This window comes from Clupea harengus, chromosome 18 (assembly GCF_900700415.2).
Source record: "Clupea harengus chromosome 18, Ch_v2.0.2, whole genome shotgun sequence".
NCBI lineage: Eukaryota > Metazoa > Chordata > Actinopteri > Clupeiformes > Clupeidae > Clupea > Clupea harengus.
In genome coordinates this window covers 8971558-8989720 of record NC_045169.1, presented here as the reverse complement: position 1 = coordinate 8989720, position 18163 = coordinate 8971558, and the positions used below count along the sequence as shown (strand labels likewise).

At 43.3% G+C, this 18163-nt stretch overlaps 2 protein-coding genes across 2 annotated transcripts in view; one reads left to right on the top strand and one right to left on the bottom strand.

Annotated features, from left to right (window-relative positions):
* Positions 1–6073: 6073 nt before the first annotated feature.
* Positions 6074–8630, bottom strand: hmgb2b (high mobility group box 2b). The gene is made up of 5 exons (XM_031584876.2): positions 8507–8630; positions 7457–7614; positions 7216–7367; positions 6821–6995; positions 6074–6557 (listed from the first exon to the last, which is right to left on the bottom strand). Exons 2-5 carry the CDS (start codon positions 7604–7606, stop codon positions 6390–6392), a joined length of 645 nt encoding a protein of 214 aa, XP_031440736.1. The 5' UTR covers positions 7607–7614; positions 8507–8630; the 3' UTR covers positions 6074–6389.
* A 786-nt stretch (positions 8631–9416) lies between these two features.
* The window catches only part of ctc1 (CTS telomere maintenance complex component 1), a 14716-nt gene continuing 5969 nt past the window's right edge, over positions 9417–18163 (top strand). The window contains exons 1-11 of the mRNA XM_031584875.1: positions 9417–9735; positions 10022–10182; positions 10548–10767; positions 11332–11555; positions 11762–11894; positions 12126–12536; positions 12954–13306; positions 14186–14333; positions 16026–16362; positions 16831–16945; positions 17168–17891. Coding sequence (XP_031440735.1) covers positions 9694–9735; positions 10022–10182; positions 10548–10767; positions 11332–11555; positions 11762–11894; positions 12126–12536; positions 12954–13306; positions 14186–14333; positions 16026–16362; positions 16831–16945; positions 17168–17891 — 2868 coding nt within the window. The 5' untranslated portion in view covers positions 9417–9693. The remainder of the gene's footprint in view (positions 9736–10021; positions 10183–10547; positions 10768–11331; positions 11556–11761; positions 11895–12125; positions 12537–12953; positions 13307–14185; positions 14334–16025; positions 16363–16830; positions 16946–17167; positions 17892–18163) is intronic.

Genomic DNA, 18163 nt, shown 5'->3' with positions numbered 1-18163 from the left:
TTTCTCAAAGAAAACAATATCCTGGAGAAATTTCAATCAGGCTTTAGAACATGCCACAGCACTGAAACTGCTCTTACTTAAGTAATCAGCGACCTCAGACTAATTTTGGATGCAAATTAGGTCTCAATCCTGGTCCTCTTAGACCTAAGTGCAGCATTTGATACTATTGATCATGACATCCTAATTCATCGTCTTGAAAAGTTAGTTGGGCTTTCGGACTCTGTATTAAACTGGTTCAGAACATACATCAAAGGGAGAACGTTTTATGTCAGGCTTGGAGATCATGTCTAAGAAACATGACATCTGCTTTGGGGTTGCACAAAGGGAGCTGCCTTGGTCCATTATTATTCTCACTGTACATGCTGCCACTTGGGGACATCATTAGAGAACACAATGTACAGTGCCCTCCACAATTATTGGCACCCCTAGTGAATATGAACAAAACAGGCTATAAAAAAATATGTCTTTGCTGTTTATCCTCTTGGTCTTTCACTCAAAATATTCACAAAAATCTTACCTTTTCATTGAAGTAAAACTATTGAAAGAAAAAAAACTGTTGACATTAAATAAATATTTTCCCCCAAAACATGTGTGCCACAATTATTGGCACCCCTTAATTTAATGTTTTGTGCAGCCTCCCTTTGCCAAGATAACAGCTCTGAGTCTTCTCCTATAATGCGTGATGAGGTTGGTGAACACATGGCACGGGATCTGAGACCATTCCTACATGCAGTATCTCTCCAGATCCTTCAGATTCTGAGGTCAACGTTTGTAGACTCGGCTTCAGCTCATCCCACAGATTTTCTATGGGGTTTAGGTCGGGGGACTGTGATGGCCATGGCAAAACCTTTATTCTGCGGTCGGTGAACCATTTTTGTGTTGATTTTGAGGTGTGCTTCGGATCATTGACCTGCTGGAAGGTCCAACCACAGCCCATTTTAAGCTTACTGGAGGGGGCTATTGGGTTTTCATTTAATATCTGCTGGTATTTGATGGAGTCCATGATACCATGTATCCTAACAAGATGTCCAGGGCCTTTGGAAGAAAAACAGCCCCACAACATCAAAGATCCGCCAACATACTTCACATTGGGTATGGGGGTCTTTTCTGTATGGCTATCTTTCTGTCTACGCCAAACCCATCTTTGATGTTTGTTGCCAAAAAGCTTTATTTTGGTCTCATCTGACCATATAACTCGGCCCCATTGAAATCTGACTTACATTTGGCAAACTGTAGGCGCTTTAGTTTGTAGTTGATTGACAGCAGAGTTTTTTTTCTGGCAACCCTCCAAAACAACTTGTGGTGATGTAGGTGGTGTCTGATGGTAGTTTTGGAGACTTTCTGACCCCAAGACTCAACTCACCTCTACAATTCTCCAGCTGTTATCCTTGGAGATTCTTTTTCCAGTCGAACCATCCTCCTCACGGTGTGTGGGGTCAATGTACACACACGTCCTCTTCCAGGCTGATTCTTAACATCTCCTGTCGCTTTAAACTTCTTAATTATTTCCATGATAGTGGAAATTGGTATTTTCAACTCTTTAGAGATTTTCTTGTGTCCATTTCTTGATTTGTGCAGCTCCACAACTTTCCGTCACACATTGCCACTGTGTTCTTGGGTCTTTCCCATAGTGATGAATGACTAACGGAATTTGGCCTGTGTCACCTCATATTTGTACGCCAGTGGAACAGGAAGTCATGGTTGACCTCTTAAGAGTTCCTTATCAAACAGGTGAACTTAAAAATGTAAAACATGACTGGAAATATACTTCAGTTAGATTTTAATTATAAGATTTTTCTAGGGGTGCCAATAATTGTGGCACACATGTTTTGGGGAAACATATTTATTTAATGTCAACAGTTTTTTTTCTTTCAATAATTTTACTTCAATGAAAAGGTAAGATTTTTGTGAATATTTTGAGTGAAAGACCAAGAGGATAAACAGCAAAGACATATTTTCACTAGGGGTGCCAATAATTGTGGAGGGCACTGTATGTTTCCATAGTTATGCTGATGACACGCAACTGATGCTGCAGCAATAAACTCCATTACTACCTGTCTTTTGGCGATAAATAAGTGGATGAGCAATAATTTCTTAAAGTTAAACGAGGACAAAACTGAGATCCTACTAGTCGGCCCTAAAACAAAAAGAGAAATGCTGTTTAATAATTTGGGGAAATTAACTCCCTTGATTAAATCAGAGGTAAGTCTTGGTGTTATTTTAGATTCAGATTTAAGCTTCAAGTCTCACATTAACAAGGTGACGAAAACATATTTTTTCCACCTTAAAAACATAGCTAAAGTCCTGCCATTTATAAATCAAAAAGATGCTGAAAAACTGATTCATGCCTTTATTTCAAGACGTCTTGATTATTGTAATGCAATCCTTACTGGCCTCCCAAAAAAAAAACAACTGAGAGACTTCAGCTCATTCAAAACTCTGCAGCTCGGCTATTAACCAGAACCAAGAGTAGCGAGCATATTAGTCCAGTTTTAGCTGCTCTGCACTGGCTTCCAGTAACTTTTAGAATTGACTTTAAGGTCTTTCTCCTAATATACAAAGCCCTTAATGGGCTAGGACCAAGTTACATTGCAAACTCCATAGTCAAATACTTGCCCTCAAGAACACTGCGATCATCGAATGCTGGTTTATTGGAGGTTCCCAGCAAAAGCCGTAAGAAAATCGGGGACGCAGTATTTGTCAATTACGCCCCAGTGCTATGGAACATACTGCCTATAGACATCAGGGAAGCCAGCTCGCTTAACATCTTTAAAAGAAAACTAAAAACGTACCTCTTCACATTAGCCTTTAACTAGCTACCACTTCGCACTATATCAGAATCAGAATCAGAATCAGAATCAGAATCATCTTTATTGGCCAAGTACATTTCCACATACAAGGAATTTTTCCTGGGTTTAATTGCTCTCAATGTACTTAAACTGAAAAATATGCATGCAACAGTTTAGGATAATAAATAAATATAATATATATATATATATATATAAATACTTTTAATTTAATTTAATTTGAATCTCTACTGGTGATATTAAGGGGTTAGATTAAATATATCTCTATAATTATAATTATAATTGTATTTTTTTTGCACTATATCTGAGTTATGTTTCTTTGATGTCTATTTTTATGTGCATGTAATTTCTTTGTGCATATTATGTATTTGCTGTAAAGCACTTTGAGCTGCATTCTTTTGCATGAAATGTGCTATATAAATAAAGTTTTATTATTATTATTATTAAAGTCCGTCATAATCATTATCAATTCTTTTAAAAAAAAACCAGCATCTGCATTGAACAGCTCTCTTTAGAATCCAGCATCTGCACTGAACAGCTCTCTTTAGAAACCAGCATCTGCACTGAACAGCTTGATGGACAACCATCTAGTTGAACTGCACCCCATGCTGTTAGAAATGCAAGACTAAATAGAGAAAATAGAAAAAAACATGTTATGACTGCAAACTATTTTTTTTTTTTTTTAAATAAATGTGGTTTTCTTAAATGTAATAGCATTCAAATAAATGAAATCTTTCTTATCACTTTTGTGTCAGTGGCTTAGTTGTTCAAGTCGATAGTTTCTTGATCACGCTGTTGTAAACTCAATCTCTGCTTGCCCCCGGCGTCACTGAGCTTTCATTTTTCTTTTCTTTTTTGTCACAGATCAAAAAACAGCAACATCAAGTCCAGTTACTACATCTCTGGCCCAGATAAAAGTCACATGCATTCTCATCATCCCTTTGATGTGAAAGTTGACATACAACATGCTTGTAACGCTTGGCTACAAAGCTTATCTAAGTTATTGTGTGTGTGTGTGTGCACTTTGGTCATTTTTGAAGACAACAGTAACATCGGCCCAGAATGCCAGCATCATGTGGGGTGATGCCAAAAAAGCGATGAAAGATTTGATGCTGACAGTATTTGGAAGAGTAGTCATCGTCACAATTGTAACAATGTTTTTTTCTTTCTCCAACTAAGGTGTGGCTATGGAAACACAAATACACTCTTACTATGGAACTAACTATACCCCACTCACATATGAATGGTCTATAATGCACTCCATCAGAGATATTAAAGAGAAATATTCCGAGGGGAAAAAAGCTATAGATGTCTAAAATGCCACTTGGGTATGGAACACGTCACAGGCCTACATTTTAGTCTGTGTAGATGACGTGTAGATGAGTTTTTAAATAAGCAATATGACACGAATGAGAGGTTAGTAAAGAATATTCCCAAATATAGTAATCTTATCATGTATTCTTTTCTCTCATTTCTGTTTTATAGATTACATCACCAAAGCATTAGCAGTGGACCCTGGGGTTGTAAAACAGGCCATCTCAAAGAAATGTGCAGCCAAAGCCAAAATGGCCAGAAGAAAAACTCAGTAACACACACACACACACGTACATATGCACAAAAACTATATTTATTTAAACTATATGTATGTATGTATTTATTAAACATTGAAATTGAAATATAACAATTCCCTTAGTATTGTGATGTTAGTTTATACAAGTCTTTTTTTTATCTATAAGAGTCATACATAAAAAATCCAATAGGATTTACTGTTTTTCAAAAATCCAATAGAGAATAAAATCAGGATTGATAAAATCCATTGGATTCATTTCATTTCCAAGTTAATATCAGTTATATCTTGTCAATAGGATTCCTATAGGATTTTGGTTCCAAAATATGATAGAAATCCAATAGGATTGTAGGATCTTTTGATCAGGTACATAATTCTGCCGGCGTCATGCGTTCTGCACCCCTGCCGTGGGACGCACTCCCACCAAATATCCATTTCGTTTTAAAAGATGACATAGACGGTGACATTTTGCGCCCTCTTGAAGGGAAAGCATAATGCATAGGTCTTCCTATTATCTGTTAGCCTGTGAAAGACACGGTGCTTCATTACAAATAGTAGTAGGATACTCTTGCCCAGATTTGGTAGCTCGTTTCACTGATGAACCACAAATGAGAACAGTCTGGACTGCGATTGCATTGTGTGAAATTGCCAGACGTCGTTTCTTGGAGTACGGGCAAGAAGGAGCATTAACCTGTATGGCGGTCATGGGAACCTTCTTGTGGTCATATTAGTGTAACGCAGAAAATTCATATTTTCCATACTTCCTCCCTAGTAATAATGTCCAGTCCAACTCCAGCTGTGCTGCTGCCATCTTGTGGAGAATTCACGCAAATGTTCAGTTCACGCTAACAACGTATAAACCTCAACTCCATTGCCTGTTCAATAGGAAGAGCCGAGCTACAATTCATAGTCCAATACACCAGCCCAACAATAAATCCTTTCTTCATTAAGGTTATAATACCGGTATTCCCTACGTTTTAAAACTAAGCTAGAGAGGTGTTGATTCAACTGCGTTTTCATGTGGGAGGCTGCCGTTTGTGGTGCTGTTAGCTATACTGCGTTGTACTAACACGTTTCAGTTATTTTGACCACCCCATTTCAATCAGTGAGGCTAGGATAAATAACATAAAACTCACTATCGTGTGAAATCACTACACAATACATCATTCAAAATGATCATACAGTTGAATGGCCACCTCTCTTAGACCGTTTCAATATAGACATTCACGAAGGTGAATTCATTGCAGGACTGTTGTTAGCCTGCGCTAGTTTTCGCTAGGTGTGTACTTAATTAACTGGCAACTGCGTATACATCTCTGCATCTTTTTGAAGGGCGCACATATGGTCACTGGCTCTGGATATTTATACTGTGGGAGACACAGCCATCCGTGTTTCCGGACGATAAAAAGAAAAGGGTATTCGATTTAGATACATTACTGCAAAGTTTGTGAACCCCTTAGATATTTCTTAAAATCTACATAACTGGTTATTTGTCTCAGTTATGAAAGTTGATATAGAAAAAGCCACTGGAATGGTTCATATGGCTACTGGACAAATGTCCAGGATGTTTATAGCTACATCTCATCGAGCCTTTATACTTTACTGACAATTAAGGGGCGTAAGGAAAATGTAGAACCTGATTGTTTTGCAATGATATCCAGTTTATACATAAAGTTGAATGAATCTTCCCAGGCAAAACTGAAAGTAATTAAAACCATTTTATTATAAAAATTGCATACTACACGTTTGTTACAAATAATTCCAGATAAAAAAAATAAGAAAACTGAAGGAAAAAAGAAAAGAAAACGAAAGTAGAGGGAGACTCCTTATCCCGCCTGTGTTATTGCTGAAACTGGCTACACACACAAACACGCGACACAAACACACCTCAGTACAGGGCTTTTGTCACACTCACACGCGCACACACAAACATCCCTAGCCTGAGGCCGTCTGTTTCAGGGCACACAAATTTAGCGACAGGCAAATATGCGCAGGTCCAGACACACATTAGAGCTCTACTCGTCATCATCATCGTCGTCATCCTCGTCGTCGTCTTCCTCATCATCGTCCTCGTCGTCATCATCCTGAGGCAGTACTTGTTTCATGCTAGGCGGTGCTGGTCGACCGGGACCCCTCTTGGCTCCTGGGCCCATGCCTGACTTAGCACGGTATGCTGCAACTTCCTGTGTGTGTGAGATAATGCCATGTCAACATACATGGCCATAATACTTAACTTCCACGTGTGATAAAAGGTTCCAATTTTATTCAATCCACCAGTACGGTGACCGTATTAAATAGAATTGTATAAAAAAAAAAAATACTGAACTACTTTCTTCAAACTGCAGCTATAGTATGACATCATGTGTCATTACTGTACATCGGTACCCCCCCCCCCCCCCCCCCCCCCCCCCCCATCACTACTGAGGACATCCACATGCTAACTCACCTTCTCATACTTCTCCTTCAGCTTAACGGCCTTCTGTTCATACGGAACACGGTCCTTGGCACCCTGCTTGCCCCACAACTCGCCCATCCTCTTGGCAATCTCACCAATGGTCAGATTGGGGCACTCAACCTTCAGACCAGGACGTTGCTCTGAGCAGAAGATGAAGAATGCAGAGCTGTGGGACACACACAGAGTCCAGGGGTTAGGTTTTTTGCACTTTTCATTTAGCTTATATTAATTTTAAAATAACTCGACAGAGTGGGATTTGAAACATGGAATGACCATGGCTACATACAACGCCCTCCCATCCCGTCTCTCAAGTTTCACTCAACATTGCAGTTAATAAAATTGAGAATCTTATTTTTTATATATGCAGGAAAAAAGTAAAGGCTTACGGGGGTCGTTTGGGCGCGTTCGGGTCCTTCTTCTTCTTGCCTCTCTTGCCCATTCCTTTAGGGGGTACATAGTTAACCATCTCCCGGTCGTATCGCACCTTGTCTTGCTTTGCCATGTCCTCAAACCTAATTTTGTCTGGGGCTGTTAATGCCTGGAGGAGATTGAAAAAATTATTAAACTTGACCATCAGAAGCACAATCAAAATGACCGTCAAGTTTACTGCAGCATATGGCGACTTACCCTCCACCGTTCGGAACATTTCTTGGAGAACTCGGAGAAGTTGACGGGAATCTCCGGAGTTTTCCTCTTATGCTCGTCCCTGCATGTTGCAACGAAGAAGGCGTACGCAGACGTCTTGCCCTTGGGCTTGTTCACGTCTCCTTTGACCATGACTGAATCTGACGTAAAATAAAATTGTATTTATTTATTAATATATAATATATAAATAAATAAAATCACATAATCATAAAGCACAACGATTTACATATAGCAATATTCAAGAAACCGGGAGCTTTAGTCTATTAACATCAACGATACCTCAGTTGAACTCAAACTAACTTTACCCGAATTGACGTTAAGCTATTTCAGCTAACGCTAGCAAGCTGAAAATGCTAAATAAACAGGCGTCAAATGTATCTGGACATTGTACATAGGTACATGGTGATGTCCCGAGTTATGATGCTACTGATTCATCGAAACAGTCGGTTAGCTTGCCCAAGTGACGCATTTAGAGTTAACGTTAGCTAGTTAGCTGAATGTTGGCTAGCTACCTTCACTGTGCTAAGCTAGCTTCTACATGAAGAACAATGGTCCCTCCATTTTCTTTCCCGCCTAATCCCCATCTAGCCCTATCCCCAAGAACGGGCCAGCTAGCGCCCAAGCAGTGCAGCTAACGTTAGCTAGCTTCCACTGCCGCTACATAAGGGTAGCTAACAGATTTAGCTACTGCGACATCAAATGTGAACATCATAGTTCGGTGTAAATAGTGTTTACATTAAATTGGGACGGATTTGAACTATTTAAACGAATAAGCAGGATTTAAACTTCCAATTAGTTTACTTTCCAATGACCAATGCTGGTCAACGTCAGCTATATTTTTAGCTTATGCTTAACACAATGGTAACGTTAACGTTAGCTATCCAGTCAGCTAACCTCGCCACGAAACTGTAGGTGACCACAGTAATCAATTTGGCCGACGTGCATTATTTTGAAGGTAAAGAAACTGCATATGAAAATGATTCCTAAAAACATAAGTCAAAATATGTTATTTTGTTGTGACAAATCTATTACCTTTCTCAGCCAAATGCAGTAGACTTCGAGTTGTTCCTTCTCCACTAATTCACGTACTGTTTATGTTGTCAAGCGCGCGGACCAGTCTGTAGAACACGCCTTAGAACCCTGCCCCCGCTCGCACCGGTTGGTTACTTTACGAGTCTGTATTGATTCAAATTCCAATCGTCAGCCATCGGCTCTGAACACAAGGACTTGATTGGTCACCGCATACGAGTAGTGTTGTCCTTCTTTGTCTAATGATTCATATGAAGGTACCTGTCCTGAAAATGGTTGTATTCCAGTCCATACATAGGCTACATTCACCCCAAATAGCCTGCCTTACACATACCATAGAAAACTTTCAACGCAGTCTGAATGTTATTTGACAGTTGCCTCAGCCTTTTGACGAAAATAACCATGAATGCACGATTAAAAACCTTAAAATGTAAATTATTCACCACCGACATCATGGCTACGATTCCTTTAAACAAAGGATGTAGCTCATTATGCATGCCTTAAAAAAGAAACGCGTAGTTCAAAGACAGGCCACAGTTGCCTTTATTTCTGAATGCCCGAATCTAGGATAGATAAAATGGCACGATGCTCCATTTTGTGTTACTTAATAATGCGTGCAATAAATTAACAAACTGAACATTTTATCTACTGCTATAATTGTATGATTTTGATTGTGATCTTAACATTTCCCCCCTGTAAGATGTTGATAAATTGATTTACATTGGTGAACAAAGGGAAAAAATGTACTTCTCCTTTTTAAACTTTAGCATACATTATTATCTATATGAAAGAGACAATTCAATGAATAGACACCACGGTAAACGCTGAAAATAACTGGTCTGGAACTATGCAGACATTTGTTATACAATGTGTTATATTTTACAACCTCGTTCGTAAGATTTGAAGTCACGTGGTCGGATGTTATGAAGAATTGGCTGGTGTTTTTTAGCGCGAGAACATATATGAGTTTTCCCCAGTTACTAGAATCGTGTTATTTCTTTCTACAGTTCAGAGTGAGAGCATAACATTCTAACGAGAGAAATGTGTTCAACGTTCAAATGTATTTTGTTCCCTAAATGGCTTGCAACACATTTCAACAGTAGCTAGTGCTACAACTCTAAAGCTAGCCAGCATGTCAACGTTAGCTGCAATAACTGAATAACGCCAACGTTACTGTCTTGGGAAAAGGGATGGATATGTTTCTGGGCCATTTCACAGAGAAGAGTCGAGTGGTACGTGTGGGTCCTGGATCTTGCGTAACAGTTGAAATGCAATTAATCGTTTTCAGTTATGTTAAAAGTAGGGATAGTCTGAAAACTGATTTACTAACCTTAATGGATTACCTTCAGCAAATTGACACAATGTCTCATTTACTATCTAGAAAAGCCAATTAAAGTACCATGCTAACGTTATAACCACATCACACAAACCACCATTAACATGTTCACTATAGCTACCTTTCGTTGTCATTAGTAAATACTTACTCCTAAAGCTTTTGATTACTGTATACTTTCTCAGGAGCAAACCTGGCTGAGCGAATTATTCTTGAGTGTACGGGACAGGCTTCTCCCGGTGCTCGCCGGAATCACTGGAGGGCTTCCTGTCGATGAAGTGGCCCTCTCGGTTGTTTCGCGGCTGCAGGGGTGTTTTTCGTCTGACTCACTCCCTGTTAGCTTCAGGTAGATTACTATTCATATGTCCATCGGAAGTAGCATAGTACAAGTGCTTGTATTCTTCTGTCTGGGGACAGTTCCGTTTGACATCAACGTCAACATTCCAACTCAATCAACATTCCAACTTTTTCTTTGCTTACATCAACATCAATTTGCATAGACGATCAAATCAGATCTAAATGAATGTAATGCTTGTAGGGTCAAAGTGTGGCTATGCCTACAAAATGCATTAACTTCGCTGTGTGTTCTTCTTTTATGTCTGTCTGCACTTACATTGTGTATATATAGTTCTGTGTGCTTAGGATGTTTGGAGTTCAGAGCTTGTGTGTTTTATTCAGGTATATTTCACTGTGTGTGTGCATGTTCTCCAGATGTGTTTGTGTGTCAGAGCTCCTCTCAAGACAGCGGACCGCCTGCTTCAGCAGTCTCACCATGAGCACTAGTCAGCATAGAGAGCTGACCCGAGAAGCAGAGCAGGCTCTGCCCAATCACAAAGCCCTTTCCCGTGCCAACCTTCTGCTTATTGGCTGTCTGAGTACAGGGGAGGATGGTTGGAGGGTGTCTGACTCCAGCGGGAGTGTGCACTGTGAGGTGAGGATCAAGATCAAGTCTCTCTCACACACAGGCTACGGTCCAATAGTCTTTTTTTGCTTAGGAAGGTTCTTAACTGAGTGAAATGACCTGAAAGTGTCTAAGTGGAAGCCATGATAAGAGCTGTTTGAATTATCTAAATGCTAAGGAAAGGTGCTTCAGTGCTTCCTGTCTTATCTCCTTTAGCATAGGGTACACTGGACCATCCTTTATGAAAAGAAAGGCGATAGTACCGCCCCACAATTCCTTGAGGCAGCAACAACAACCCGATCAACAAACGATATTTACGATCAATAACATTGGCCTTCGCATAATAAGTGCAGTCAGATTCCCTTAGCACCACGATTGTCTTTTCCTAAGTCCTTCTACTTCATACTTCATCTTTCTTTGGTCTCATGACGTTTTCCATTGAGGTAAAGGAAAAGTAGTTAGGAAAAGACGATAGGACGTACTACTCGACCACAGACACACACACACACACACACACACACACACACACACACACACACACACACACACACACACACACATAAGCACTCATCCCTCTCCCTGGTCTGTTCCCAGTTGCTCGACCCAGAAACTTCTTGGATGAACCAACCCATGCTTTTCCCCACTTGGAACTACATTCCCCATAATCCACCAGGGAAGGTGGGCCAGGAGGCTGGTTACCTGGAACTGATTGCCTCTCCGATCCACCTGACACCTGATGCTGTCACCTTTGACCCTGGGGGGCCACTGTCAGAAGAAGTGCTGGGGGTCCGAGAAACTGCCAGATGGCTGGGAGAGAAGTGAGTTATGAGGGAGGGTGGGTGATGAAAAGAGCACCTGGAGCAGACAAAGTCAGACACTCTTGTTTGTGACAATGTTTCTTTAGCTTTATCTTCCTCTTTATCCTCTCTTCTCTTTCTCCTTTCTCCTCTTTATATTTATTTTATCACATCTGTCTTCAACTGCTCACGTCAACCCTCAATTCTCTCCTCTCCGCTCATCCTAGGCGATCAGGTGGGGCCCTTGTGTGTGTAAGTGGGGAAGTGTGTACGGTGAGCCCTCTGCTGGTTATCGCAGGAAAACGCTTCTTCTGTTTCAGTCTGAGAGAGAGGGACTTCACTGTACCTATACTGGTGATGGTAAGTTAGCAAAATGTTGTATGTGTGAGTGTGTGTTAGATAGAGAGAGAGCGAGATAGAGAACTAAACTTGGCAAACTCCTGTCTTGTGAAGATTTTTGGGTGTGTTTATGTTGTATGTATGTAATGTTTGTAATGTTGTAATGTATGTAATGTTTATGTCATGTCAATGTGTTTTTGTGTTGTTTTAGGCATGTCTCCTAAACTAAACCCCCCTCTGTTCCTCTCCCAGGACTCCAGGTCCGTGTTCTGGCGGCCGTGTGTGTTTGTGGGCCGCTGGGTGTGTGTGTCGGCGCTGCGCGCGTCCTCTCTCAGGGGGTGGGCAGGCCACAGGGTCCTGTCCGTCACGTCACAGTCCCGCCTCGTTGCGCGCTCTCTCGCTCATAACCAGCCCGGGACAGCCGCCACAGAGGAGACGGAGACTGAGACTGAGCGAAGTCAACGGCTCAGTCAGCAGGAGTCCCTTGCGCGCGTGCAGAGGCTCCGCGCAGACGAGCAGGCGTCTGGTGCGGACGAGCCGACGAGCGGCGCGGACGCGGAGGCAGACGCTGTGCCGAGGGAAGAGCCTCCAGCAGGTCCGTCGGCTGGCCCTGGCGCTGCTTGTGCTGTGAAGATCAAACGCTCCAAAATCATCAGCTACAAGGTGAGAGGCATAGAGGGGATGGGAGAAGGCTACAGGGAGAGGAGGCCGTGGGCTTGGAGTCATGGCCTGTCATACACTTCCAAAATGTGTCAACATCTGAGGTGTTTATGATACCGCTGTCGCTCAGAGGGTTTAATACGTCTAGCCTGAGTGTCTGGAGTCAGCAGTCTCAGTATGTATCCGTAGCATCCTGGTGTACAAGTTGCTTGTCTGTGAATTTAACAAGGAACTGTTTATAATCTTAACAATGTCTGTATGTAGTCTGTACATTGTCCAATGTACCGCTGTACCAATGACAAGAGGCACATTTACTTGCATGTGTCAACATATTTGGTCAACAAAGATTCTGATTATTAATATAGAATTTATTTATTTTCTCTCTCTCTCTCTCTCTCTCTCTCTCTCTCTTTATGGCAGGGTGTAATCTCAGCTGTGACCGATCAGGAGGCAGGGCTGTACGTGATTGACGGAAAGCTGGGCCTATGTTTGGCCTATCAGCCGCTGCATTGGAACAGCGGCTTGCGTCCCGGAGCGGAGGTGGAACTTCAGCACGTTCACTTCCTTTTCCGGCCCTCGCCGCATGGCCTTCCCACGATGCTCTGCGCCTGCCTGCGCTCCAGCGTACGCGTGACCGCCTTTAGCACTGTGACGCCCGTTGGCCCCGCCTCATCCTCGTCACATGGGGCGCTGCCTCGCTTTCTACTGGAGAAAAATCTGGGAGTGTCAGAATACCTGTGGCTTCACTACTACTCCAACGCACTCCAGCAGAGGTGGGTGTCTGTGTGTGTTTATACATGCGCCTGTATGTCTGCCTTCACAGTGCTCTTGTCTCTCCCTAGTAAAAGGTCTGTGCGAAACAGTTGTATATGTTACATTCCCAGAGTAGATGTGTGTACGCAAGTGTGGATCTGCACCTCTATGGTAGTACACTGGGGAGTGTCCTTAATGTGTGGATCTGCACCTCTATGGTAGTACACTGGGGAGTGTCCTTAATGCGTGGATCTGCACCTCTATGGTAGTACACTGGGGAGTGTCCTTAATGCGTGGATCTGCACCTCTATGGTAGTACACTGGGGAGTGTCCTTAATGCGTGGATCTGCACCTCTATGGTAGTACACTGGGGAGTGTCCTTAATGTGTGGATCTGCACCTCTATGGTGATATACTGGGGAGTGTCCTTAATGTGTGGATCTTCATGGTGACTGAGACTGGAAAAGTCTTGGTTATTGATTATAGGTCTTGAAAGGTAGAGTCTGCGATTCTGGCGAAAGGTTGTTGATATTTGAGCTCAACAGGCAATCAAATGACACCCCTTCCTTCTGTGCTCCTGAAACTGTATTGCTCATTCCGAGCCTTTATGTTTGTTTTCCAGTTGCAGAGCCAGGCGTTTATTTTCGAGCGCACGCCCCTGCATGGATAGCTAGAGGACCATGAAGAGCAATTAGCTGATTCTGACAAAAAATGTATTGGATTAGAATAGCAGACTTTACATTTCTTACATTTCTGACTTTAACAAATCCTTAATAATTGGTGTTCTTAAAAAAACTGGCAGACAAAAATGTAGATATATTACCCTTTTATTCCCAAAGTGCATATCTATTCATGTAACTCTGTGTGTGCCTAACCCAACGCCCTGTCCTCTCTTCTCAGATTGTGCCCTCGTTGGGTGTGTGAGCGGCGGGTGTGGGTGGTCGCGTCTCGGCTGCTGGAGTGTGTGTGTGTGCACGAGCAGGGCAGAGAGCCGAGAGACATCTACAGAGAAATGCTGCAGGAGCCACACAATTGCCCACTCAATGAGGTAGCACACACTCTCACAGGAAATACAGGACAACACGCTCTCACACAAAATACAGGACAACACACTCTCACACGAAATACAGGACAACACACTCTCACACGAAATACAGGACAACACGCTCTCACACAAAATACAGGACAACACGCTCTCACACAAAATACAGGACAACACACTCTCACACGAAATACAGGACAATACATTCTCACACGAAATACAGGACAACACGCTCTCACACAAAATACAGGACAACACACTCTCACACGAAATACAGGACAACACGCTCTCACACAAAATACAGGACAACACACTCTCATACGAAATGCAGGACAACACACTCTCACACGAAATACAGGTGTAAGAAAAAGGATGCTTCTTTGTGTTTGATGCAGCAATCTGTCTTTCTTCCAGTGAAGTGCAGTAACGAAGCACCTGGAACAGCGGTGCAGATCTGAACCACAAGCATCTCCAACTGTAGCCATATATAGTGTTTAAGACACATCCTAGGCTTTTAATGTAAATGAGCTAGGCTTCAAATGCAAACAGGTCTGGCAACCTTTTGCTATTCTGTATGATAATCAGGTTTCTTTGACTGAGATGGTTCTCAATGGCCTACCCCCATTCCCATACTATGATTAACTGCCGTCACTTACACCTCAGTTGGTCCCTCACCCCAGGTGTCTGAGCAAATCCAGTGTGGGGACCTTTCCTTTGTTACCATGATAAGATTACCTGAATCTCATGTTCACTCACAGGATATACTGTCATTTACTACCCAGGGCAACACACTCTTGCACGAAATACAGGACAACACACTCACACACGAAATACAGGACAACACACTCACACAAAATACAGGACAACACACACTCACACGAAATACAGGACAACACACACTCCCACAAATACAGGACAACACACACTCCAAGTGGCCAGTAATAACTTATGATGTGATTATTTGTATTTGTGTCATTAGTAGTTCAAGTACATCCCAGAGGTCTGTCCCGCTCACCCAAAACTATGGAATATTTTGTCCCCCTCTCCCGCATGCAAAATCCTGCATGGGATGCACTTTTTAGTCCTGCTCGTGCCATGAAAATGTGCCATGCTTAAAAAACACCAAAATAGCAAAATATCTGTTTATTAAAAAAATAAATGTCCTGCTCTCCTGCAAACACGAATCTATCATTTCCAGAAACTCTCAAATCTTACAATGTTAGCACACCAGTTAATTTTTTTTTACATTTTGGTCCATATCCACCTACTGATGCATTTGCTTTCTTTCTCCTGCTCTTGCACACGCATCAGTTTCTCCCCGCCTCCGCCCGCGCTCCAGATTAACCCGCGGTACTCCTGTGGGAGTGCAGGCCTCTAGTGCAGATTTCAGTAGCAATAGCAAAATGTTCTAAAACATCTGATCCTGCATGCTGTCATTTTGAATACTGATCTAAGGATTTTAATGCAGTTCCTTTCCCACTCTTTCGCTCTAACTCTCTCCTTCTCTTTCGTTCCTTCCCGCTCTCTCCCTCCACTGACAGCTTGTGGTAAATCAGCAGCTGACCCTTAATAACAATTATATTTGGTACTGCTCATAATATAACAATAATTATCTATATATTACTTTGCTCATAATAATATCATAATTATAATATGACTTTTTTCCCTCTCTCTCTCTCTCTCTCTCTGTCTCTCTAGTATAGGGTGTGTGGTGCGGGTTGTGAAATTCCCCCCATCTCAGAGCTGTGTGAGTGGCTGAAGGAGAAGTGCTGGTCCTCTCTCTCCCTCTCCGCTCTCCTCCCCCCGTCTGCGGCGGGCCTGACACGCGCTGAGCTGAACCCGCTCCTCAGCTGGTCCTTCAGGACCTGGTCTCTTCAGGACCAGCCCAAAATGGCTCTGCTGGTAGGAATACTGGAGACCAGCCCGGTCACAGCCACACTCCAGTTCCGAGACCAGACAGGAGCCATCGATTGTGTCCTGGTGGAGACTGTTGAAGCGGGCAGCCAGCGAGCTGCAGACAACACAGCCTGGCTGGGTAACACACACACACACACACACACACACACACACACACACACACACACACACACACACACACACACACACACACACACACACACACACACACACACACACACACACACACACACACACACACACACACACACACACACACACACACACAAACACGCACCCACACCCACACAAACACGTACACGCACACACATACAGAGATGCTCCCACACAAATGCACACAGATACATACATACACAAACACTCATAAGAAAGCATGTCATCTTATGGTGATGTCTGGACCTGAAGAGTTCATTAATGCTCTACCAGCCTGAGTGCACAACTCAAACATGCCCTCACTTGTACACACACACACACACACACACACACACACACACACACACACACACACACACACACACACACACACACACACCGATATACCTACACCCCACTTAATGTGTTGAAATGTAGTGTGTGTGATGTACAGGTTGTTTGGTGTGTGCGCGGCGCTGTGCTCTTGTAGCTGAGAGATTCCTGAAGACTAATTTTCCATCTTGGGAGCACCTGAACGAGGAGAAGTACATCACTAACAAGCTCTGCAGGTGGGGCAGCACACACTCACACTTAATCTGCTATTGTTTTACTTCTTTACGTCTCCTGTCAGTCACCTGGGAGTCCTGGAAAACATTGTCACACACACAAACACACACATTTTACCATACACTGTGTTCTCTGTAAGAAGGGGGAGCTATGTGTGACTTATCTACATTTTCAGCACACTGAAACACCCACACTAACACACACTTGTGTGTATCCTTTGTCAGGGTGTACCTGCAGGTGTGCGTGAGCGACCTGCACATCCTCAGCCCCTCCACTGCCATGAGCCTCCTGCTAGCGGAGAGCGAGAACAAGGGAACGAGAGCGATAACAGCAAGTGGGGAGAGGAGGTCAGAGCCTGGGAGCCGAGGAAACAAGGGAGCGGGAGAGAAAACGACAGACGGGGAGAGATCGGCAGACCCTGGATGTAGAGTCGGCGAGGGGGCGGGAGACGAAAACACAGACAAGGAGAGGGCGTCGGAGGGTACCAGGGATGGAGAGATTGAGGGAGTGGGAGTGAAAGGCCCAGAGGAGAAGAGGACTGGTGGCGGTGAGCCGGGAAGGAGGAGTGCTGGAAAGAGGATGAGAGAAGAGGAGGAGGAAGAAGGCAGCTCAGAGAGCGAACGAATGAAACCGACAGAGAAGAGTGGAGGAGGCGACACCAAGAGACGGAGAACGGGGGACCAAGAGAGCCCCGCGGGGCAGCCGGAGCAAGGCATTGTGGGAAGAGAGGCAGGGGCGACCTCTGACCCCTGTGTGTCGCTGGCCTTTCGTGTGGAGACTAAACAGGGCGTGGCCCTACGCAACCATCAGCTGTTGTCAGGGGCAACACCAGGCCTGTCGCTGAGCTTTGTCACCAAGGTGACGTGTTTGGGGAAAGCACAGAGGTGGGACAAGGACCCCAGAAATGGCCCACTGCAGGAGAGAGAGTGTGATGGACCACACGCACAGGTGAGGAACACAGTCCCTCTTTCCATCAGCTTTCTCTTTTTCTCCTCCCTTCCTCTCTCTCTTTTATTTCTCTCCAGCTGTGTGTCCCTGTCATTCTCTCTGAACATCATGCTTATCCAATCAGGTCCTGAAATGTTAACCTAACCCTTGTTGGGATGCAACACAAAATTGAGTACGGTGTCCGAACTCTCTCCTTTCATCGTAGTAATGGTCTGCTTTCCATCTCTCTCTCTCTCCTTTCATCGTAGTAATGGTCTGCTCTCCATCTCTCC

What these genes read in the sequence shown, in the direction of transcription:
- hmgb2b (XM_031584876.2), bottom strand. Translation starts at nt 7,606, where the DNA reads ATGGTCAAAGGAGACGTGAACAAGCCCAAGGGCAAGACGTCTGCGTAC. An exon ending in AATGTTCCGAACGGTGGAGG is followed by an intron (nt 7,368 to 7,456) that starts GTAAGTCGCCAT and finishes AATCTCCTCCAG; the next exon opens with GCATTAACAGCCCCAGACAA. An exon ending in TGAAGGAGAAGTATGAGAAG is followed by an intron (nt 6,558 to 6,820) that starts GTGAGTTAGCAT and finishes TCACACACACAG; the next exon opens with GAAGTTGCAGCATACCGTGC.